This window comes from Macaca mulatta, chromosome 20 (assembly GCF_049350105.2).
Source record: "Macaca mulatta isolate MMU2019108-1 chromosome 20, T2T-MMU8v2.0, whole genome shotgun sequence".
Taxonomy (NCBI): Eukaryota; Metazoa; Chordata; class Mammalia; order Primates; family Cercopithecidae; genus Macaca; species Macaca mulatta.
The window spans coordinates 84,530,959-84,555,639 of record NC_133425.1 but is presented as its reverse complement, the minus strand read 5'-3'; the positions used below and the strand labels follow the sequence as shown (position 1 = coordinate 84,555,639).

The following is a 24,681-nucleotide window of genomic DNA, read 5'->3' as shown; positions in this document are numbered from 1 at the left end:
GCAATCATTGTGAAATGCACGTCAAACAAGTTAAATAACCTTTACTTTTTATAACAACCTATTTATCAAAATGCATTGATTCTGGAATTGGAGTTGGCTGCCAATGGGCTGTGTATCTCCTCGGCCTGATGTGTGCATTAAAGGAGTTTTGTTCTGACAGATACAATGTAGCAATCAATAAACTCCTATTACCTGGATTTATGAGCTGCTTTGAATTCGGTGCTATTTCATGTCTCTGCCTTCCACTGTAATTGAAAATAAATCTCCCAATACTCAGATTTGAATTCTCTGGAAGTGTGGGTGGAGAGAGGTGCTGCAGTGTCCGGAGCTGCGCGCCCCGGCCATAGCGAATGATAGCTGACGATTGGGAACGCCTGAGCTCTATTCATTTCCACCCCACGCCTTCTCCCTAGATCTGCCTTTTTTCCCTGTATTAATACCTCATAAAAGATGGCGCTCTTCCTGCTTCTTCTTCACCCATTTTTCCCGCGCCCGCGAAAATTACTACCTGACAGCGCAGGTGCAACATGACGTTCGACCAGAGAAACCAATACCTACTTGGTCACGCCTTTTGCGATGAGATCATCTCCGCCTCTGGCCCAACCCCTTTCCCTCCAAGTGTATATAAGGCACTGCATTACCGCCATTAAAAGAGACTTGATCAGAGCACTGTCTTGTCTCCATTTCTCGTATCTCTTGTTCCCCAAATTCCCACCCCCTCCTCCAGGGCCTGCTTCGACTATCCCGCGGGCCGGGAGACGTGGCGCCCGAACAGGGACCTGGAAACGAGGGACACTGTGAGGAAGAGGACGCCAAAGGATGGTCGACCGCTAACAAAGACAAAAGGAATTAAACTGATCACCGCGGGAACCTGCCGCGTCAGGATCGAAGGTAAGTGAGGCATCCGAAATGGGACAAGAATTAAGCCAGCATCAAATATATGTAGGACAATTAAAAGAGGCTTTAAAGATACGAGGAGTAAAGGTTAAAGGTAATGACTTGTTTAAATTTTTTGATTTTGTAAAAGATACTTGCCCTTGGTTCCCACAGGAAGGAACTATTGATATCAAAATATGGCGTAGAGTAGGGGATTGTCTTCAGGACTATTATAATACTTTTGGGCCAGAAAAAATTCCTGTGACCGTTTTCTCTTATTGGAACCTCATTAGAGATTTAATAGATAGGAAGGAGGTCGATCCGCAAGTCATGGCTGCGGTCGCTCAGACAGAGCATATTTTAAAGGTGAGCTCTTGTTCTAACCTTGCAAAGCCTCCGCAAGATACGGAGGAGGATCTCATTTCCCTCGAAAGTGATCATGAGGAAATCAAGTCTCCTTCTGTAACAGATAAAGAAATGCCACACGAAAACAAACCAAAAAAATACCCAATTTTACAGATGCTTAAAAAAGAGGAGGAAATTAATAAGCCTAATCAATCGGATATAAATTGGGATGATTTGGAGGAAGAGGCGGCTAAATATCACAGCCCTGATTTGCCTCCCTTTATTTCATACCTGCCTCCATATAATAAAACACATAATGAGGCTTCTGCGCCCATTGTTATGGCAGCAATAGATCCCAAAGAAGAATTAAAACAAAAAATTGCTCAACTAGAAGAACAAATTAAACTTGAAGAGTTACATCAATCGTTGATAATTAGGCTCCAAAAGCTAAAAACAGGAAATGAAAAAGTACCCAACTCAGACGCTATGGAGGGTTCCTTGCGCCCACCTCAGTGGTCTGGACAACATGTTCTAAGAGGGGGGTTAGTTGCTAGTCGACATAGAGAAGACTCCTCCCCCAAAGATGTTTTTCCGGTCACTGAAACCATAGATGAGCAGGGACAGGCTTGGAGGCATCATACTGGATTTGATTTTACTATTATAAAAGAGTTGAAAATTGCTGCCTCTCAGTATGGGGCTACTGCTCCATATACTCTTGCTATAGTGGAATCTGTAGCTGAGAATTGGCTCACTCCTACAGACTGGAATACCTTAGTCAGGGCAGTCCTTTCTGGGGGAGACCACTTAATTTGGAAGTCAGAGTTCTTTGAAAATTGTAGAGATACAGCTAAAAGAAATCAACAGGCAGGAAATGGTTGGGATTTTGATATGTTAACTGGTTCAGGTAATTATGTGGACACTCAGGTTCAAATGCAATATGATCCTGGATTGTTCTCACAAATCCAGGCTGCTGCTACAAAAGCCTGGAGAAAACTTCCCATTAAAGGAGATCCAGGGGCCTCGCTCACGGCGGTTAAACAAGGACCTGATGAGCCATTTTCAGACTTTGTGCATAGACTTATGACCACGGCAGGTGGAATCTTTGGAAATGCAGAAACGGGTGTAGATTATGTTAAACAGTTGGCTTATGAAAATGCTAACCCCGCCTGCCAAGCGGCAATCAGACCCTATCGAAAGAAAACAGATTTAACAGGATACATTCGCCTTTGTTCAGATATTGGGCCCTCATATCAACAAGGCCTAGCAATGGCCGCCGCTTTTAGAGGCCAAACAGTAAGAGACTTCCTCATTAACAAAGGTAAAGATAAAGGGGGATGTTTTAGATGCGGTAAAAGGGGACACTTTGCAAAAGATTGCTGTGAAAACCAAAATAAGAGTCCAGAAGCAAAAATCCCAGGCCTTTGCCCAAGGTGTAAAAGAGGAAGGCACTGGGCAAACGAATGTAAATCTAAAATTGACAGTAAAGGAAATCCTTTATCCCCCAGGCAGGGAAACGGGATGAGGGGCCAGCCCCAGGCCCCGAAACAAGCATATGGGGCAGTCAGCTTTGTTCCAGCCAGCAACAGCAATCCATTTCAAAACTTAGTAGAGCAACCCCAGGAAGTGCAGGATTGGACCTCAGTTCCACTTCTCACACAGTATTAACACCTGAAATGGGACCGCAAACCTTAAGTACCGGAATATATGGACCCTTACCACCTAACACTTTTGGGCTACTTTTAGGAAGAAGTAGTGTCACCATGAGAGGCTTACAAGTCCTCCCTGGAGTTATCGATAATGATTATGAAGGAGAAATTAAAATTATGGCTAGAGCTATTGATAACATTATTACTGTCCCTCGAGGAGTTAGAATAGCTCAGTTAATCCTGCTACCTTTGGTTAAAACAGATAATAATATTCAATATTCTAATAGAGATATAAAAGGTTTCGGATCATCAGATATATATTGGGTGCAACCAATTACAAATAAAAAACCCTCTCTAACCTTATGGTTGGACGGGAAGGCATTCACTGGACTAATAGACACAGGGGCTGATGTAACGATCATTAAGCAGGAGGATTGGCCCTCTCATTGGCCTACTACAGAGACTTTAACTCACTTGAGAGGAATTGGACAAAGCAGTAATCCTAAACAAAGTTCTAAATACCTAACATGGACAGATAAAGAAAACAATTCAGGCCTTATTAAGCCATTTGTCATCCCTTACCTACCTGTTAACCTTTGGGGGCGAGATCTGCTCTCTCAAATGAAAATTATAATGTGTAGTCCAAATGAGGTAGTTACTGCACAAATGTTAACTCAAGGATACACCCCTGGTAAGGGTCTTGGAAAAGGAGAAAACGGTATCCCACAGCCTATATTGGTTTCAGGACAACTTGATAAAAAGGGGTTTGGAAATTTTTAGCTCAGGCCACTGACATACCTGCACCCCAAAGGTGCGCTGACCCCATTACTTGGAAGTCAGATGAGCCCGTTTGGGTTGATCAGTGGCCTTTACTCAATGATAAACTAAGTGCTGCTCAACAGTTAGTGCAGGAACAGCTGATAGCAGGACATATTGTAGAGAGTAATTCTCCTTGGAATACACCTATTTTTGTTATTAGAAAGAAGTCTGGTAGATGGAGGCTCTTGCAAGATTTAAGAGCAGTAAATATCACTATGATCCTTATGGGTGCCTTACAACCAGGATTACCTTCACCGGTTGCGATTCCTCAAAAATATTTTAAAATCATTATTGACCTTAAAGATTGCTTTTTTACAATTCCCCTTCACCCTGCTGACCAGAAAAGATTTGCCTTTAGTCTTCCATCTACAAATTTTAAACAACCAATGAAACGCTATCAATGGAAAGTCTTACCTCAGGGTATGGCTAATAGTCCTACCTTGTGTCAAAAATATGTAGCTGCCGCTATAGAGCCAGTCAGAAAAACGTGGGCACAAATGTATATTATACATTATATGGATGATATTTTAATAGCAGGAGAAATTGGCGAACAAGTCTTACAGTGCTTTGCTCAACTCAAACAAGAGTTAGCAGCAGCTGGACTACAAATAGCCCCAGAAAAGGTACAATTACAAGATCCATACACCTATCTTGGTTTTCAAATTAATGGACCCAAAATCATTAATCAAAAGGCCGTTATACGTCGTGATCATTTAAAAACTTTAAATGATTTCCAAAAATTACTGGGAGACATAAATTGGCTTCGGCCGTACTTAAAACTCACTACAGGAGAGTTAAAACCTCTTTTCGATATATTAAAAGGAGACTCTAATCCAAAATCTCCTAGGTCCATTACTAAAGAAGCATTAATGGCACTCCAACAGGTAGAACATGCCATTGCAACACAATTTGTTACCAGTATTGATTATTCTCAGCCATTAATATTCCTTATTTTTAACACAACAATAACCCCTACTGGCCTATTTTGGCAGAACAATCCCATTATGTGGGTACACCTGCCCTCCTCCCCTAAAAAGGTTTTGTTGCCTTATTATGATGCCATAGCTGATCTAATTATCTTGGGAAGAGAAAACAGTAGAAAATACTTTGGAATAGAACCCTCTACCATTATACAGCCCTACACTCAATCACACATTCATTGGCTATTACAAAATACGGAAGCCTGGCCAATTGCTTGCGCTTCTTACACTGGCTCAATTGACAACCATTACCCACCTAACAAACTCATTCAATTTTGCAAACTTCATGCGTTTGTGTTTCCCCATATTACCAGTAAAGAACCTCTCAATGACGCATTATTAATTTTCACTGATGGATCTTCCACAGGACTTGCCGCTTACACCTACAATAATGTAGTCGTTAAATTCCAGACCACTTATACATCAGCTCAGCTGGTCGAATTGCAAGCTATAATTGCAGCACTATCAGCTTTTCCTTGTCAGCCACTTAACATTTATACAGACAGCACCTACCTGGCTCATTCAATACCCCTCTTAGAGACTGTGCCTCAAATTAAACATATTTCAGACACAGCTGACCTATTTTTACAATGTCAACAACTTATTCGAAAAAGGACTACTCCCTTTTTTCTTGGGCATATTAGAGCACATTCAGGATTACCGGGACCTTTAACACAAGGTAACGCAACAGCTGACGCGGCAACAAAAATCATAGCCACAGTCACTACAGACAATTTGCAACAAGCACAAAAAGCACATGCCTTGCATCATTTAAACGCCCAAACCTTAAGACTCATGTTTAAACTTACCAGAGAACAAGCTCGACAAATAGTTAAACAATGCGCCAACTGCATAACGTATTTACCTGTTCCCTATCTAGGAGTTAACCCCCGAGGACTCATCCCCAACGAAATTTGGCAAATGGACGTTACTCACCACTTAGAATTCGGTCAGCTAAAATATATCCATGTATGCATAGACACCTATAGTGGATTCATTATTGCAACTCTCCAAACAGGAGAGGCCACCAAACATGTCATAGCTCATTTATTACATTGCTTTTCTATTTTAGGAATACCCAAACAAATCAAAACAGACAATGGCCCTGGTTATATAGCCAAAACCTTTTTACAATTCTGTAATACCCTACAAATTAAACATACCACAGGTATTCCCTACAATCCCCAAGGACAAGGTATAGTAGAAAGAGCTCATCTGTCTTTAAAAACTGTTATCACAAAATTAAAAGGGGGGAGCTGGTACCCCGTGAAGGGTACCCCTAGAAACATACTCAATCATGCCCTGTTTATCCTTAATTTTTTAAAATTTGGACAGTCATGGAAAATCGGCTGCCGATCGTTTCTGGCATCCTGAATCTCAAAAACAGTTTGCAATGGTAAAATGGAAAGATCCACTTGATAATTCATGGCATGGCCCCGATCCAGTTTTAATTTGGGGAAGAGGCTCAGTATGCATCTTCTCACAAAAAAATGATGCAGCCAGATGGCTGCCTGAAAGATTGGTAAGACAAATAAATCATAACCATTGTCAGTCCAGGGAAGATAAATCTCCCTGAGAAGTTCTTTCCTTCTTGTTTTTCAGAAAATGAAGCCTAACATGAAATTCCTTTGGAGAATAATCGCTCTATATAACATAGTGACAGTCTATGCAGGTTTTGGTGACCCTCGTAAGGCAAGAGAATTATTACGAAAACAATACGGCCAGCCTTGTGATTGCAGAGGGGGACAGGTATCTGAACCTCCGTCAGACAGAATCACCCAGGTGACTTGCTCGGGCAAGACAGCTTACCTAATGCCAGACCAGTCATGGAAATGAAAAGTGCTGTTTTTACGCCAACAAATCCGGAATCGTCAGAGATAAGATAAAGACTTTACAGGAAGAACTAGAAGAGCGCAGAAAAGGTCTAGTCGCTAATCCCTTGTGGACTGGACTCGATGGACTTCTCCCCTATCTCCTGCCATTTCTTGGTCCTTTACCTACTCTTCTACTCTTTCTCACTCTCGGGCCTATAATCTTTAATAAGCTTATGGCATTCGTCAGACAACAAATCGAGGCCTTCCAGGCCAAACCTATACAGGTCCATTATCATCGCCTTGAGATGACTGAAAATGGTGAGTCTTATTTGCCTTAATAAGACCACCTCCCCTGTGTGCTGAACTGGACAGTCAATGACGGGTAAGAGGACACTATCTCCATCGGAGCCTAAGACAGGAGGGCCGCCTTTGCTGCTGCCTTATCCCATGACGGGCCTAGAAGGTGGGGATGAGTTGACCCAACCTAAGACAGGCGCAGTTCCCGAGGGGTCGTTTTCTCATCATAAAATAATTAAAAGGGGGACCTGTCCGGAGCTGCGCGCCCCGGCCATAGCGAATGATAGCTGACGATTGGGAACGCCTGAGCTCTATTCATTTCCACCCCACGCCTTCTCCCTAGATCTGCCTTTTTTCCCTGTATTAATACCTCATAAAAGATGGCGCTCTTCCTGCTTCTTCTTCACCCATTTTTCCCGCGCCCGCGAAAATTACTACCTGACAGCGCAGGTGCAACATGACGTTCGACCAGAGAAACCAATACCTACTTGGTCACGCCTTTTGCGATGAGATCATCTCCGCCTCTGGCCCAACCCCTTTCCCTCCAAGTGTATATAAGGCACTGCATTACCGCCATTAAAAGAGACTTGATCAGAGCACTGTCTTGTCTCCATTTCTCGTATCTCTTGTTCCCCAAATTCCCACCCCCTCCTCCAGGGCCTGCTTCGACTATCCCGCGGGCCGGGAGACTGCAGTCCCCAGTCCCCCAGCGAGACCTTGTCTGTGGGCCTTGGAGGAAGCACTCCCGGCCGGGGGGGTGGCCTGACCAGCACGCAAGATAAGAACAACGCCTGTTCTGCTGTGCAGATCCGGTTCCTGAGCCTGGATCTGGAGTGACACCAGCCCCCAAAGCCCGATCCCAGGAAACAGGGTGAAGAGAGGCCCAGAACTAGTCTGTCGGACTTTTGCTCCCAAATGGCACTGATGCCAACAGAATGTGAAGCTTGGCCCCTGGTCATTGAGGAAAGCGCCGAGGGAAGCCCAAGCCCCTGCCCTGAGACCTCTGCCCCCGAGTCCCTGGCCTCCAAGCCTGGAACAGGTGCCCCCGTGTGTACAGAGAGAGGCAGCTGGAACAGGTGCCCCGTGTGTGTAGAGAGAGGCAGCTGGAACAGGTGCCCCCGTGTGTACAGAGAGAGGCAGCTGGAACAGGTGCCCCGTGTGTACAGAGAGAGGCAGCTGGAACAGGTGCTCGTGTGTGCAGAGAGAGAGGCAGCTGGAACAGGTGCCCCGTGTGTGTAGAGAGAGGCAGCTGGAACAGGTGCTCGTGTGTGTAGAGAGAGAGGCAGCTGGAACAGGTGCCCCGTGTGTGTAGAGAGAGAGGCAGCTGGAACAGGTGCTCGTGTGTGTAGAGAGAGAGGCAGCTGGAACAGGTGCCCCCGTGTGTGTAGAGAGAGGCAGCTGGAACAGGTGCTTGTGTGTACAGAGAGAGGCAGCTGGAACAGGTGCTCGTGTGTGTAGAGAGAGAGGCAGCTGGAACAGGTGCTCGTGTGTGTAGAGAGAGGCAGCTGGAACAGGTGCTCGTGTGTGTAGAGAGAGGCAGCTGGAACAGGTGCTCCGTGTGTGTAGAGAGAGGCAGCTGGAACAGGTGCTCCGTGTGTGTGTAGAGAGAGGCAGCTGGAACAGGTGCCCCGTGTGTGTAGAGAGAGGCAGCTGGAACAGGTGCTCGTGTGTGTAGAGAGAGAGGCAGCTGGAACAGGTGCTCGTGTGTGTAGAGAGAGAGGCAGCTGGAACAGGTGCCCCCGTGTGTGTAGAGAGAGGCAGCTGGAACAGGTGCTCGTGTGTGTAGAGAGAGAGGCAGCTGGAACAGGTGCTCGTGTGTGTAGAGAGAGAGGCAGCTGTAACAGGTGCTCGTGTGTGTAGAGAGAGGCAGCTGGAACAGGTGCTCGTGTGTGTAGAGAGAGGCAGCTGGAACAGGTGCCCCGTGTGTGTAGAGAGAGAGGCAGCTGGAACAGGTGCCCCCGTGTGTGTAGAGAGAGGCAGCTGGAACAGGTGCTCGTGTGTGTAGAGAGAGAGGCAGCTGGAACAGGTGCTCGTGTGTGTACAGAGAGAGGCAGCTGGAACAGGTGCTCGTGTGTGTACAGAGAGAGGCAGCTGGAACAGGTGCCCCGTGTGTGTAGAGAGAGGCAGCTGGAACAGGTGCCCCGTGTGTGTAGAGAGAGGCAGCTGGAACAGGTGCTCGTGTGTGTACAGAGAGAGGCAGCTGGAACAGGTGCCCCGTGTGTGTAGAGAGAGAGGCAGCTGGAACAGGTGCTCGTGTGTGTAGAGAGAGGCAGCTGGAACAGGTGCTCGTGTGTGTAGAGAGAGGCAGCTGGAACAGGTGCCCCGTGTGTGTAGAGAGAGAGGCAGCTGGAACAGGTGCCCCCGTGTGTGTAGAGAGAGGCAGCTGGAACAGGTGCTCGTGTGTGTAGAGAGAGAGGCAGCTGGAACAGGTGCTCGTGTGTGTACAGAGAGAGGCAGCTGGAACAGGTGCTCGTGTGTGTACAGAGAGAGGCAGCTGGAACAGGTGCCCCGTGTGTGTAGAGAGAGGCAGCTGGAACAGGTGCCCCGTGTGTGTAGAGAGAGGCAGCTGGAACAGGTGCTCGTGTGTGTACAGAGAGAGGCAGCTGGAACAGGTGCCCCGTGTGTGTAGAGAGAGAGGCAGCTGGAACAGGTGCTCGTGTGTGGAGAGAGAGAGGCAGCTGGAACAGGTGCTCGTGTGTGTACAGAGAGAGGCAGCTGGAACAGGTGCCCCGTGTGTGTAGAGAGAGAGGCAGCTGGAACAGGTGCCCCCGTGTGTGTAGAGAGAGAGGCAGCTGGAACAGGTGCTCGTGTGTGTAGAGAGAGGCAGCTGGAACAGGTGCTCGTGTGTGTACAGAGAGAGGCAGCTGGAACAGGTGCTCGTGTGTGTACAGAGAGAGGCAGCTGGAACAGGTGCCCCCGTGTGTGTAGAGAGAGGCAGCTGGAACAGGTGCTCGTGTGTGTAGAGAGAGAGGCAGCTGGAACAGGTGCTCGTGTGTGTAGAGAGAGAGGCAGCTGGAACAGGTGCCCCCGTGTGTGTAGAGAGAGAGGCAGCCGGAACAGGTGCTCGTGTGTGTAGAGAGAGGCAGCTGGAACAGGTGCCCCCGTGTGTGTAGAGAGAGAGGCAGCTGGAACAGGTGCTCGTGTGTGCAGAGAGAGAGGCAGCTGGAACAGGTGCTCGTGTGTGCAGAGAGAGAGGCAGCTGGAACAGGTGCTCGTGTGTGTGCAGAGGCAGCTGGAAACCAAGTTACATGAAAGGTACCACCAGTTGGTTGCCCCTGGGCACCTGGCTAGGGGAGGTGGCTGCAGGGAGGACAAAAATTAGCCAGGCATGGTGGCGGGTGCCTGTAATCCAAACTACTCTTGGGAGGCTGAAGCAGGAGAATTGCTTGAACCTGGGAGGCAGAGGTTGCAGTGAGCCGAGATGGCGCCACCGCACTCCAGCCTGGCAACAGAGCGAGACTCTGTCTCAAAAAAAAGAAAAGAGGGAGTCACCAAGTGCCAGGATTCAGCACGGCTGGGGCACCAGCAAATCTGAAGGCCAGAAAATGACACAGAACTGACTTCTAACCCAGAACCTATACCCAGCCAAACCAGCAAGCACGGCTGAGGGCAGAACGAAGACACGGAGAGACACGCGAGTCTCCAAGTATTGACCCTACACACCCTGCCTCACGAAGCCCCGGGGAAAGCAGTCCCCAAAGCTGGGGGCGGAAGTGAGAAGAGGAGGATGCTGTGGGCTGGGAGCGGAAGTCCTCACTCGCCAGGAGGGAAGGGGTGGTGGTGACGGGGAAGGAGGCGCCGTGGGGAGACCAGCCCAGCCCACCAGGAATTGGCACCAGAAGACCAAGAAAACCAAGACTTTCCTGACTCTGGAAAACAAACAGAGGAAAAATCTCAGTGTCTCCTGGGCTCAGTTCTCATCGGCGACTCCGTGGTCTCAACAGTGCAGATGCTGTAGGGCCTGAGCCGGGCCACGCCCGAGGAGGGGCCTCCTCTGCGGGAGTCAAGTCACAGCAGTAAAAAGGAGTCCAGAGGTGGCGGTGCTGGCAGCCCTCAGGATGCAGAGACTGCACAGAAGCAGCAGCTGGTGAGTCTGGGGAAGGGGCACGGCTGTGGTTCTTCTCAAACTGCTAAAACCATTTGGGTCTTTAAGCCACGGGTGTGTAACTTTGGCTTTAAAAAAAAACGTCAAAACACTCACCCTCTGCCCAGAGTCCGCGTGTGTTTCTAGGGAACCCAGGCTAAGATACATCTGAAGGCCATGCCCGTCTCGTGGGCCTGGTGGCCCTGCAGGCTGCACTGAAGGGCATCTTGCAGGAGGGCTGGGGCCACCCCTCCTCAGCATGGCCCGTCAGTCAGCTTGGCACCTGCAGGCAGCAAAACAGGGTCCCTCTCAGGAGCTGTCGCGTGGACGGATGGCTCTGAGAAGGGAAGAGGGGGCTTCACAGCACAGCCGGCCGAGTGCGGGAGGCCCAGCGAGGTCCCTCTGCTGGATGGAAGGGGCTGGGGCAGGCATGGCCATTTCGGCACCTGTCATCCCCACAATCGGCTCTGACCTTGGTTGGCACCCTTGGCGCAGGGGCTGGCACCAGCCAGACGAGCCTTGGTTGGGTCTTGGGGCCCCACCAGGATGCCTGTGTTCCTTCCCTTGCCCCACAGAGGTGCCCAGTGTCCTGTGAAGGCAGGATGGCCAGGAGAGAGTTTTAGTCCATGAGACAAAGGCCCCAGGGCTTCTGAGAAGGTCCCTCCTCTGGACGAGGGGACAGCTGCAGGAACAGCCCAGGTGTCCCCATCTGACCTCAAATGTGCCATCAGGCCTGGGGGCTCAGCGTCCACCTCGTGCCCACAGTGGGAGGCTGTGGGAGGCTGCTAGGCCGTGGGCCAGGACCGTGGCACTGCCAGTCCCCACGTGGCCTCCACAGTGCCTGCTGGGGAGCTCTGGCTCCACAGGGGAAACCGTGGTGGCTGGGGCTGCTGTCCCTCTGATTTTCTGCTTCTTGAGGCCAATGAGTCCCAACTAAATCACAAGGTCTCTTTAACCCTTTGCCACTGGCCCAGATGTAAGCACCCAACGGCTGAGACACAGAAGGTTCTGGGGATGCCCAGGGACGCATGGAGCCCCAGCCGGGCCCTGGAAGCAGTGGGCCCTTGCTGCTGCCCCTAACATGCTTCAGACAGGGTGACAACTAGGCTAGTGCCCAGTGGTGGTGCCTGTGACCACGTGGAGGGCCCAGGTGACTGGGCTGATGCTCAACCTTGGGGGATGGGGCCACTCGGGCCCAGCTCTCTTCTCCCTCCCTAAGCAGGACTTCTCAGTCTGGGGGTTCTCCAGCCACTCGCCTCTCCCCATCCTTCCCTGTGAGCTCCTGGTGGTCCTCCCGGGACCTGGGGCTCTTCCCCTCAATTCTTCCCCGCAAGCTCCTGGTGGTCCTCCCCGAGATCCCTGGCTCTTCTCTAAGGAGCTCCTTCAACAGGTTTCCTCTCCCGGCTGGAGCCTAAGACCCCATTCACCCCTGCAGGGACTCCGGCCTGCCCCACCGCCCCTCTCCTGATCCCCAGATACCCCCAGGAGGGGCTGCTGCTGCTCCCGCACCTGCCCAGCAGAGCTGCCCACCTCCGTGTCACCTTCTACTCGCCCAGGCGGCAAATGTGCCTACGTGTCTTTGAGCGAGGGCACGTGGAGTCAGAGCATCTGGAGAGATCATTTTGGTTGTCAGAGCGGTTACTTGAGACAGACCTTTGACATCTCCTGGAGCAGCGGCAGAGACCCCTGGCCTCGCAAACCCCCTGTGTGATCTTGAGGCACAAGCAAGCTGTAGGCACGGAGGCAGGTCAGGGGGCAGGAGCGGCCGGCATCAAAGCTGGCAACCTCTCCTCTCATCCTGACCTGGAGGAGACTGCTGAGGAGCTGTAGGCCGGCCTCGGCCATCCTGGCCATCCTCGGCTGTGTCCAGCCATCCCCGGCCATCCCCTGTGCCCGCCAGCTTATGCCAGAATCTGTGTGGCAGGAGGGGCTGGCCAGGGAAAGGGTTAAGTTTAATTTCTCCTGATTTCTATTTAATATCATGCTCTCCCGGCAGGGGCGGCAGCTGTGAGCTGATTGCAGGCTCTCATTATGCAGGCGGCATCGCTAATGGCCTGTGACAAAGGCATGCGGCTTCCAGGCCTTACCCCCGAGAGCCAATTAAACACACATACTCCCTTCCTGTTTGCAGCACGTTACAATGAAATTAAACTGAATTTCAAAATCATTTTCTCCTAAAGACATCTCTTTACAATAATTAATGCATGCAATTCCGCCCCGGCTGAAATACGCATCGGCACTGGTGACTACGAGTGTTTCCGCACTCACAGCCCCACATCTCACACGGCTGCCCTCCCACGGCTCAGGGAGCCCCGCGACTCGCAAAATCCACAGGGCTGTGGTTCCTGTGCTTTCAAAGAAAAAAACACCTTCAGCTTTTTATCTGAATTTAAAAATAAAAGAACTGACCAGGAGCGGTAGCTCACACCTGTAATCCCAGCACTTTGGGAGGCTGAGGCGGGTGGATCACCTGAGGTCAGGAGTTTGAGACCAGCCTGGCCAACATGGTGAAACCCATCTGTACTAAAAATACAAAAATTAGCTGGCTTGGTGGCGGGTGCCTGTAATCCCAGCTACTTGGGAGGCTGAGGCAGGAGAATCACTTAAACCCGGGAGGCGGAGGTTGCAGTGAGCCGAGATCGCACCACTGCGCTCCAGCCTGGGCGACAGAGCAAGACTCCATCTCAAAAACAAATAAATAAATAAATACGTACACAAATAAGGAACTAAAAGAACCGCAGCATGAGTCAGGCTGGGGTCGGGGCATTCAGAGGGCGCTGGAGGGAGGCTCCAAGCAGGACCCGCTCTAGTCAGGTTCCTGTAATTCTGCACTTGAAGGGAAGTCATGGACAGGCTTGTTCCCCCAGCTCAGTGTGCACTAATGGGGATGTATAGAAAAGATAAACTGGGAGTGTTTGATGTGCTGACCATGTCCTGTCGCAGAGAGGCTTCTAGGGCCCCAGCCCTGGGTCCTCTGCTGATGTCCGGCCCATGGAGGTGCCTCCCAGGATGCCTTGGGAAGCCTGTGAGACGCTGCGTGGGGCACTGGCCTCTGCTCTAGGAGCTCATGGAACCTTCGCTTTGCAAACGTGCGGAATGACCACACACCTAGCACACCCGCCTCACAGCAGCACATGCTCCAGGGCCTCTGGGACCCACAGGATCAGGCCATGAGGCGGCGAGGCTGCGGGCCAACATGGCCCCTTCCAGCACCCCTCAAGGAGCCCGTCCCGCCTGCACGCTGCATCCCCCAGCTCTGCTCCCCGTGGAAAGGCACGGGGCAGACGTGTTTCTGATTTCGGGTCAACAGATTCTGATGCGTGATAATGGGCCTCTCTTTTTGGAAAATATTACTTAAAGGTTATTATAAAATAATGATGTTCAGCATAAAATATAGACAGGCCAAAAAAAAAAAAAAGAAAAGAAAAGAAAAACCACCACAATCTCACTGCCTAGGGGTAAGGAGCAGCGCGCACATCTTCAGGATAAACACACCACAGTGAGTACCTGCAGCCACACCCACCGGGGTCCCACTCTCCAAACGCCCACCCACGCGGTCCACTCTCCGAACGTCCACCCATGCGCGTCCACTATCCAAATATCCATCCACATACGTCCACCATCCAAATGTCCATCTGAGAGGACCAGCTGGATTTCCTGGGCCAACTAAGAATGCCTAAGCCAAGCTGGGAAGGTGACCGCGTCCGCCTTTAAGCATGGGGCTTGCTCACACCGACCAGTCAGGTAGTAAAGAGAGCTCACTAAAATGCTAATTAGGCTAAAACAGGAGGTAAAGAAATAGCCAATCATCTATCGCCTGAGAGCGCAGTGGGAGGGACAATGGTCGGGATATAAACCCAGGCATCGGAGCCCGGAACGGCTACCCTCTTTGGGTCCCCTCCCTTGGTATGGGAGCTCTGTTTTCACTCCATTAAATCTTGCAACTGCGCTCTCTTCTGGTCCGTGTTTATTATGGCTCGAGCTGAGCTTTCGCTCGCCATCCACCACTGCTGCCGGCCGCCGTCACAGACCCGCCACTGACTTCTATCCCTCCGGATCCGGCAGGGTGTCCGCTGTGCTCCTGATCCAGCGAGGCACCCATTGCCGCTCCTGAGCGGGCTAAAGGCTCGCCACCGTTCCTGCACGGCTAAGTGCCCAGGTTCGTCCTAATCGAGCTGAACACTAGTCACTGGGTTCCACGGTTCTCTTCCATGACCCACAGCTTCTAATAGAGCTATGACACTCACCGCATGGCCCAAGATTCCATTCCTTGGAATCCGTGAGGCCAAGAACCCCAGGTCAGAGAACACGAGGCTTGCCACCATCTTGGAAGCGGCCCGCCACCATCTTGGGAGCTCTGGGAGCAAGGACCCCTTAGTAACACATCCACATACGTCCACTATCCAAATGTCCATCCACATATGTCCACTATCCAGATGTCCATCAACATATGCCCACTATCCAAATGTCCAAATATCCACCGTCCAAATATGCCCCATGGGGCGGGATGCGGGATCCTGGGACCAAGCCAGCTTCTCACAAAGGAGGGGCCTGGCAGCAGGCTCAGGGCAGGCTCAGGGAGAGCAGGAGGGTGGCAGTGGTAGCTGCCAGTAGGCTCCAGGGGTGCTGCCGTCTCTCCTGACCGCCACAGGCTTCCTGGGCCACCTCAGTCAGGCAGGCAGGTTCCCGCTCACCCACAGGCCTGTTCTGGCAGGCAGAGAGAATGTGCTGATTTGTGGAACAGTAAACGAACAGCCACACTGCAAACCAACCACACTGTGGCCACTGACTTCTGACCCCGGGGGGGAGAAGGATGTGGAGGGCACAAGTGTGGCTGAGCATGGGCGTGGTGAGGTCTCTGGGTGCAGGGTGCAGGGTGCAGGGTGCAGGGGTGCACCTCAGAGGTGGAGGGTGCCCCAGCCCACGAGGGGCAGCAGGGGCCACCAGGACAGGCTGCGTGGGGCCCAGTGTCTGTGGTCAGGGTACGTGCGTGCCAGAGCGGCTGTCGTGCTGAGGACAGCGTGGAAGCCTTGTCACGGGGCACCGGGGCCCCTGGCACTCAGGGACAGGGCCAAGGAGCCTGCTCTAGAGGCCGGTGGGGAGGCTGGGTGCTCAGGAGGCAGCACCGTAACAGCAGCCCCCAGCCCCACCCCATCTTCCGCCTTTGGCTAAAAATTCTGGGAATTCCCAGCCTCGGTGTCACTCAACCTGGGCAGCGAGTTGAGTTCTTGCCTGTTCCCCTCGGGGTCTTCTCCACTCCCACGGGGCTGGGTCCTACCTGTCTTAAACCAGCCATCCAGGGTGAATGCACTTTTAGTTTCTTCTGGTTTATTCCAGTACTCTCGAAACACAGACGGTCCCCTCACCAGCAGCTCCCCCTCCTTCTCTTCAAGCCCTGGGGTCACCTGTGGAGGATGAAGAAGATGGAGGTCAGAGCCGGGCACACCCTCTTGGGATTGGCCCTTTCACTTTGTGGGCCGCTTCCAGCCCACCCAGGGCCGCGTGCTTTCTGAAACTGAGCACTTTGTTGGAATGTTTGGAAAAGGCAGGTTTCGGCAGGTGGAAGCCAACCATGCTGAGCTAAGCGTTCCCACTGTCCTCTGCGGGCCCTGGTGCCCCGGCCGGGAGCTGGGTGTCCCCGCTGTCCTCTGTGGGCCCTGGTGCCCCGGCCGGGAGCTGGGTGTCCCCGCTGTCCTCTGCGGGCCCTGGTGCCCCGGCCGGGAGCTGGGTGTCCCCGCTGTCCTCTGTGGGCCCTGGTGCCCTGGCCGGGAGCTGGGTGTCCCCGCTGTCCTTTGTGGGCCCTGGTGCCCTGGCCGGGAGCTGGGTGTCCTTTCATTCCTCCCAGAACAGCCACAGAAGCAGGTGCTCCTACCCCATCCTCTAGACTCAAGCATAACCGGCCCAGGCCTCAGCACTCAGGGCCTGAGCTGGATCCAGGCAGCCTGTCCACGTCTAAAACCTGTGCCCAAATCCCACCTTCGGGGTGTTTCTCAAACCAGGGAACACAGCAGCGGGCATCTGTCCACACCTCGCCTGCAGGGGCTGTGGCAGCTCGGAGCCGGCCGTGCCCTCCGCAGGGCTGAGTGACCAATCACAAGAGGGAAGACTCCGTGGGAAGGGAAGGTGGGGCCCGAGGGTGGGGGCTTCCTGGAGGCCCGTTACGCACGCGGGCACTGCCGTGGCCCCAGGAAGCACAGCCTCACCGTTCTACTGTGACCGTGGAGAGGGCGGGAGGGAGGCTGGGTTATGTGAGCCTGGGCTGGGGGTCCCAGCAGCACCAGGAGCAGATGGCGTGAGCACGTGGGAGGCCCCGGACATGGCGGGTCTGTGAAGACACCGGCCGAGCCCTCGGCTCATAGGTCAGGAGGGTCTGGGGAGGGCAGAGAAGGAGCAGGGGCTTCAGGTGAGCAGCTGCCAGCTCCACGACCCTCACCCTTCTCAACTGTGAAAGTGGGCAGTGCCCTCTGCAGGGCTGTGAAAGCGTCTGGCTGTGACCCAGGAGGTCAAGGGATGTGTACAGAGTCTCACCGAGGCTCATCACCTGCCATCTGGAATGGACTTCAAAAAACCAGGGGCCAGGGAAGTAGACAGCGAAAGAGGAGAACCTATTTATCTGACGTGGAGAAAGGACGCTGACACGTCCTAGGGCCAACACTGCCCCACGGCAGACTCCGCCCAGTGCGTCGTCCTGCTGCCAACCTGCCAGCCTGGGCTCCTCCAGGAGGGGCTGACGCCACCCACAGGGGTGGAACATCTGCCCCCCATGGTGACAGGGCTGTCCGCACAGTGCCCGGCCTAACTCCTGCTGCTCAGAGCCTTGCGTTTGTTTTTTCAAATGAAACCACGGACTTTGTCTGATTCGGTGAATGTTTTCACTGCTGTCCTTTATCTGCTCCACTGCCATGGTCAGACTGGCCACTGGTCAGTATGCTTGTGGGACATGTACAGACAGCAAGGCAAAGGCCCTAAAAATAAAATGACATTGAGACCAATCCCAGGGAAAGAAGGTCAGACTTTGCAGAGTTAAGCCAACTAGGTTACAGTAAAACAAACACTTCAACATCTTTATAGAATGTCAACAAGACCAAGAATCTCATCCCTAACATTAAAAATGTCCAGGGTTAGGCTGGGCGCTGTGGCTCAAGCCTGTAATCCCAGCACTTTGGGAGGCCGAGGCGGGTGGATCACGAGGTCAGGAGATCGAGACCATCCTGGCTAACATGGTGAAACCCCGTCTCTACTAAAAATACAAAAAACTAGCCGGGCATGGTGGCGGGCGCCTGTAGTCCCAGCTACTCGGAGGCTGAGGCAGGAGAATGGCGTGAACCTGGGAGGCGGAGCTTGCAGTGAGCCGAGATCGCGCCACTGCACTCCAACCTGGGTGACACAGCGCGAGACTCCATCTCAAAAAAAAAAAAAAAAAAAAGTCCAGGGTAGAATACAAAGTTACTCAACACAGGAAAAAACGAGAAAAATAGCAACTCATATAGAAAAAGAATACGACAGCACTGAGACGACATAGTTATTGGAATTATCTGAAAAAGACTTTAAAGCACTATTATAAAAATGCTCCAAAACGTAAGGGCACACTTTGGAAGGCTGAGGCGGGCAGACTGCTCGAGCTTGGAAGGCTGAGGCGGGCAGACTGCTTGAGCTCAGGTGTTTGAGAACAGCCTGGGCAACATGGCAAAACCCTGTCTCTACAAAAAAGACAAAAATTAGCAAGGTGTGGTGGTGCGTGCCTGTAGTCCCAGCTACTTGGGAGGCGGAGGTGGGAGGATCACTTGAAGTGGAGGTTGCAGTGAGCTGAGACTGCAGCACTGCACTCCAGCCTGGCTGACAGAGTGAGACCCTGTCTCAAAAATAAATGAATAAATAATAAAAAATTAAAAAAAGAACAAATAAAAAAGAAAGGGCAAACACTTGGAAATAAATGGAAAAATAGAAAGTCTCAACAAAGAAATAACAGATATAAAGCAGAATCAAACGAAAATTTTAAAAATGAAAAATACAGAAATAAAAAATGTCACGGATTGGCTCAAGAGCAGAAGGACGATGAAGAAATGAATCTGACAACTTGAAGAAAGAGCAACAGAAATGACCCAAAATCTGAACAGAAAGAAAAATAGCCAGGAAAAGTAAACACAAAACACACAAAGGGCTAACAACGTTCATGTTACTGCAGTGACAGAAGAAAAGACTTAGGTGCAGAAAGACGTTTGATAAAATTTGGCTAAAAACTCAAAATTTGGTGAAAACATAAGCCTATAAATTAAAGAAGCTGAGAGAATCACAGACAAGACAAACCAAAAGATGTCCAAGCCCAGACATATCATAATCCAATCACTGACACACAGAGAGGAACCAGGGTTCCCACGACCACTGATTTCTCCACGGAAACAATGGAGGCCAGAAAGAAGTGGAGTTGTATTATTATTATTATTATTATTATTATTTTTGAGACAGAGTCACACTCTGTCATCCAGGCTGGAGTGCAATGGCATGACCTCGGCTCACTGCAAGCTCCACCTCCCAGGTTAAAACAATTCTCCTGCCTCAGCCTCCCAAGTAGCTGGGATTACAGTTGTGCACCACCACGCCTGGCTAATTTTTGTATTAGTAGAGATGGGATTTCCCTATATGGGCCAGGCTGGTCTCAAATTCTATTTGTTTTTTTTTTTTGAGACAGAGTCTTGCTCTGTCGCCCAGGCTGGAGTGCAGTGGTGCAATCTTGGCTCACTGCAAGCTCCGCCTCCCAGGTTCATGCCATTCTCCTGCCTCAGCCTCCCCAGTAGCTGGGACTACAGGTGCCCACCACCAGGTCTGGCTAATTTTTTGTATTTTTTTTTCAGTAGAGACGGGGTTTCACCGTGGTCTCGATCTCCTGACCTCATGATCCGCCCGCCTTGGCCTCCCAAAGTGCGGAGATTACAGGCATGAGCCACCGTGCCCAGCTCAAATTCTTGACCTCAGATGATCCACCCCTCTTGGCCTCCCAAAGTGCTGGGATTCCAGGCATGAGCCACCACATCCAGGCAAGAATCATATTTTTAAAGTGCTAAAAGAAAATAATTGTCAACCCAGAATTCCTAATCCAATGAAAATATCCTTCAGGAAGGAAAATAAAATAAAGACATTCTTAGATGAAGAAAAATAAGATAATTTGTTGCAATCAGATCTGATCTAAAATAATTCCTGTAGAATGTCCTTCAGACAGAAAGAAACTGGTATCAGAAGGAGACTTGGTACACTGGGAATACAGGAAAAGGAACAGAAGCGGCCAACAGTTGGATGAATGAAGTTGAGTTCCTTTCTGTTGAAAGGAACAATTTTGACTGTTGAAAGCAAAAATTACCATTTTGTCTAATGGAGTTGACAACAAATACAGGTATTACGCTAACCACGCCCTAACGGCAGAGGGTAAGGAACCGACATGGAGGCAGGGATGTGGCTCTACATTCTTCTGGAAGTGTTGAAATGTTGACTCTAAGGAGACTGTAAAAAGGAAGTATGTACCTTGTAGTCTCTGGAACTATTACTGAAAAAACTATGCAAAGACATTTACACTAAAAAACTTGAGACAAATTAAAATGGAATACGAAAAAATAACCTCAAAGAAGGCAGTAAAGTTAAGCAATAAAACCCTCAGGGAACAAGAGTAAACAAATAGTAAAATGGTAGACTTAAATTCAAGCATATCAATAATTACATTAAATGTAAATGGTTTAAACATACCAATTACAAAGCTTGTCAGGCTGGAGTAAACACACATAATCCAACTGCATGCTGTCCATAAGAAACTTCCCTCAAATACAATTATACATGCAAACGCCAATCAAAAGAAATTAAAATAGCTATATTAATATCAAAGTAAACTTAAGAGCAAAGAGTATTACCAGAGCATTAAATGTTAATAAGAGTCAATTCACCAATAAGACACAATCATTATAAATGTGAATGTACTAAACAACAGACTTTGAAAATATATGAAGCAAAAACTGAAAGTGGAAACAGGCAGTTATAGATGGAAAATTCAACCCCTTCTTTAGTAACAGAACAAGTGGTGAGAAAACCAGCAAGGATATAGAAGAACTGAACACCAAGATCAAACATCTTCACCTAATTTACAGAACAGACATTTACTAAAACAAGCAGGACACACACTCTCGCTCGGTCACCCAGGCTGGAGTGCAGTGGCACAATCCAGAGCTCACTGCAGCCTCAAACTCCCAGGTTCAGGTGATCCTCCCACCTCGGCCTCCTGAGTAGCTGGGACAAAAGGCATGTAACACCATGCCCAGCTAATTTTTTTTTTTTTTTAACTTTTTGTAGAGATGGGGTCTCACTATGTTGCTCAGGCTGGGCTCAAACTCCTGGGCAGTGATTCTCCTGCCTTGGCCTCCCAAAGTGTTGGGGTTACAGGTATGAGCCATGGCGCCTGGGCAGAATATATACTCTTTTCAAGTACACCAGAACATTCTTGAAAAGAAACCACATTGTGGGCCATAAAACACAACTTAACAAATTTAAAAGAATTGAAATATACCAAGCATGTCTTTTGACTGCAATGGACTTAAACTAGAAGTCAATAATAGAAAGATAATGGAAAAATATCCAAATATTTCAAAAATATGTGCTGTACTTCTAAATAATCTGCAAGCCAAAGAGGAAGTCTTAAGGAACATTAAAAATATCCTGAACTAAATGAAAATAAAAATATATCAAAATTTAGGCCGGGCGTGGTGGCTCACGCCTGTAATCCCAGCACTTTGGGAAGCCGAGGCGGGCAGAACACTTGAGGTCAGGAGTTCAAGATCAACCTGACCAACATGGTGAAACCCCGTCTCTACTAAAAACAAAAAATTAGCTGGGCATGGTGGTGCATACCTGTACTCCCAGCTACTCGGGAGGCTGAGGCAGGAGAATTGGTTGAACCTGGGAGGTGGAGGTTGCAGTGAGCCAAGATCGTGCCATTGCACTCCAGCCTGGGCAACAAGAGTGAAACTCTGTCTCAAAACAACAACTACATATATATATATACACATATAAAAACTTGGGGATGCAGCTAAAGCAATGCTTAAGGGCAACGTATATCATTAAATGTACACCTTATAAAGAGGAAAGGTCTCAAATCAATAATCTAAAGCCTTACCTTAAGCAACTAGAAAAAGAGAAAAGCCAGAGGCAAGTAGAAGAAAACAAGAACAAAATTGGTGAAATTAAAAACAGAAAAATAAAGAAAAATCAATGTATCCAAAAGTGACTTCTTTGAAAAAAGAGCCATAAAACAGATAAACCTCCAACAAGGATAACAAAGAAAAAAGAAACAGAAGACACCAATGACCAACATGAGGAACGGGGCCATTTATAACCCAGGCCCTGAAACCACGAAAAGGTTAAGATGGGAATTCCCTTATTAACCTTTTAATGGTTTCATGGCCTGAAGGGAAACTCTACACAAAGAAATTTAACAGATTAAATGAACCAATTCCTCAAACATTCTATGTACCAAAAGTCACCCAAGATGCAACAGATAACTGAACAGTCCTATAAGCACTAAAGAAATTGAATTCATAGTTCTTTTTCTTTCAAAAAAGAAATATTGGTAGGGCACAGTGGCTCACACCTGTAATCCCTGCACTTTGGGAGGCGAGGAGGGAGAGTCACTTGAGGCCACGAGTTCAAGATCAGCCTGGGCAATAGAGCGAGACCCCAACTCTACAAAAATTTAAAAAAAAAATTAGCTGGGCATGGTGGCACATGCCTGTGGTCCCAGCTACTTGGGAGGCTGAGGCAGGAGGATCACTTGAGCCCAGGAGTTCAAGGCTCCAGTGAGCTATGATTGTACCACTGCACTCCAGCCTGCATGACAGAACGAGACCTTGTCCCCCACACACAAAGTAATAATAGAAAAGAAAACCTCTAGGCCCAGATAATTTCATTGGTGAATTCCACCAACATTGAAAGAAGAAATAATACCAATTCTACGCAATCTCTTCCAGAAAAAAATAGAGAAGGAGGGAACACTTCTCAACTCATTTAATGAGGCCAGCATCACCCTCAAACACAACCCAAGTATAAAAATGGGAAACTACAGACCAAAATTTATCACGAATAGAGACGCAAAAATACTCAGCAATACGCTAGCAAATCAAATCCAGTACTACATATAAAAAAAATGACCCACCAGGACCAAGTGGGGTTTGTCCTGGGAAGGAAAGCTTGGTTCGACGTATATCTACCATATTAACAGCCTAATAAAGAAAAATCAATCAATACAGAAAAAGTTTTTGAAAACATTCAACATACATATAGTGATAAAAACTCTCAGCATATTGTAGATAGAATGGAATCTGCAAAAGCCAGTAACTAACACACTTGCTGAAAGACTGGATCCTTTCCCTAAGATCAGAAATAAGAAGGTCCACTCTGCCTGCTGCTGTTCAATATCACATGGAAGTCCTAGTCAGGGCTTTGGTCATACAGATTGGAAAGAAAGAAATAAAACTGTTCGTATTTGCCGAGAACATGATTGTATTTGTAGAAATTCCCAAGAGGTCTACAAAAATCTCCCAAAACTAGTAAGTTAATTCAGCAAGGTAACAACTAAAGTATTTGAGGCTAACACAAAAAAATCAATTCTATTTCTACCTACTAGCAATGAACAATTGCAAACTAACAACAGCAACAAAAACCTGACCGTGCACAGTGGCTCACACCTGTAATCTCAGCACCTTGGGAGGTCGAGGCAGGCAGATCACTTGAGGCCAGGAGTTTGAGACCAGCCTGGCCAACATGGTGAAACCCTGCCTCTATTAAAAATACAAAAATTAGCCAGATGTGGTACACATCTGTAAACCCAGCTACCTGGGAGGCTGAGGCATGAGAATCACTTGGACCCAGGAAGTAGAGGTTGCAGTGAGTTGAGATTCCACCACTACACTCCGGCCTGGGCGACAGGGCAAGACTCTGTCTCAAAAAACAAACAACCCTCTCCCGGCCACCCACCTGCCATACTTACAATAGTTTAAAAAGGAGAGGAAAAGGAGGAGAAGGAATAGAAAGAGGAGTAAAGAAAAGAAGAAACGTTTACGTATAAATCTAACACAAGTACAGCATCTATATGCTGAATACAACACAAAAGAAACCAAAGTAGGCCGGGCGCGGTGGCTCAAGCCTGTAATCCCAGCACGTTGGGAGGCCGAGACAGGCGGATCACGAGGGCAGGAGATCGAGACCATCCTGGCTAACACAGTGAAACCCCGTCTCTACTAAAAAATACAAAAAACTAGCCGGGCGAGGTGGCGGGCGCCTGTAGTCCCAGATGCGCGGGAGGCTGAGGCAGGAGAATGGCGTAAACCTGGGAGGTGGAGCTTGCAGTGAGCTGAGATCCGGCCACTGCACTCCAGCCTGGGTGACAGAGCTAGACTCCGTCTCAAAAAAAAAAAAAAAAAAAAAGAAACCAAAGTAGATCTAAGTAAATGGAGAGACATACCATGTTCACGGATCTAAGTAAATGGAGAGACATACCCTGTTCACGGATCTAAGTAAGTGGAGAGACATACCATGTTCACGGATCTAAGTAAGTGGAGAGACATACCATGTTCACGGATCTAAGTAAGTGGAGAGACATACCATGTTCACGGATCTAAGTAAGTGGAGAGACATACCATGTTCATGGATCTAAGTAAGTGGAGAGACATACCATGTTCACGGATCTAAGTGGAGAGACATACCATGTTCATGTATCTAAGTGGAGAGACATACCATGTTCATGGATTGGAAGACAGCATAGTAATTGTTAATTCTCCCCAAAGTGA

At 49.3% G+C, this 24,681-nt stretch overlaps 2 protein-coding genes and 1 long non-coding RNA gene across 19 annotated transcripts in view; 1 reads left to right on the top strand and 2 right to left on the bottom strand.

The window, feature by feature from the left end:
- Positions 1–24,681, bottom strand: part of ACSF3 (acyl-CoA synthetase family member 3) — a 75,920-nt gene that overhangs the window by 16,953 nt on the left and 34,286 nt on the right. For 9 of the 17 annotated variants that reach the window (XR_013412082.1, XR_013412081.1, XR_013412089.1 and 6 more), the window contains one exon: positions 16,140–16,266. Coding sequence is in view for 7 of the 17 variants with exons in the window: in XM_077986749.1 (XP_077842875.1) it covers positions 16,140–16,266 (127 nt within the window). In the remaining 10 variants the exon portion in view is untranslated. Of the gene's footprint in view, positions 1–9,974; positions 10,845–10,978; positions 11,145–14,818; positions 15,569–16,139; positions 16,267–24,681 lie in introns of those variants that run through there. The other 8 variants (XR_013412087.1, XR_013412088.1, XR_013412084.1 and 5 more) reach the window with 4 other exon arrangements.
- LOC144338330 (uncharacterized) lies at positions 27–10,698 on the bottom strand. The gene is made up of 4 exons (XM_077987056.1): positions 10,688–10,698; positions 8,756–9,902; positions 7,468–8,247; positions 27–313 (listed from the first exon to the last, which is right to left on the bottom strand). The coding sequence occupies exons 1-4, from the start codon at positions 10,696–10,698 to the stop codon at positions 59–61; spliced, it is 2,193 nt and encodes a 730-aa protein (XP_077843182.1). The 3' UTR covers positions 27–58.
- On the top strand, positions 10,743–13,028 carry LOC144338200 (uncharacterized). Its single transcript, XR_013412098.1, has 2 exons — positions 10,743–10,864; positions 12,858–13,028. It is a non-coding gene; the product is annotated as an uncharacterized LOC144338200 (long non-coding RNA).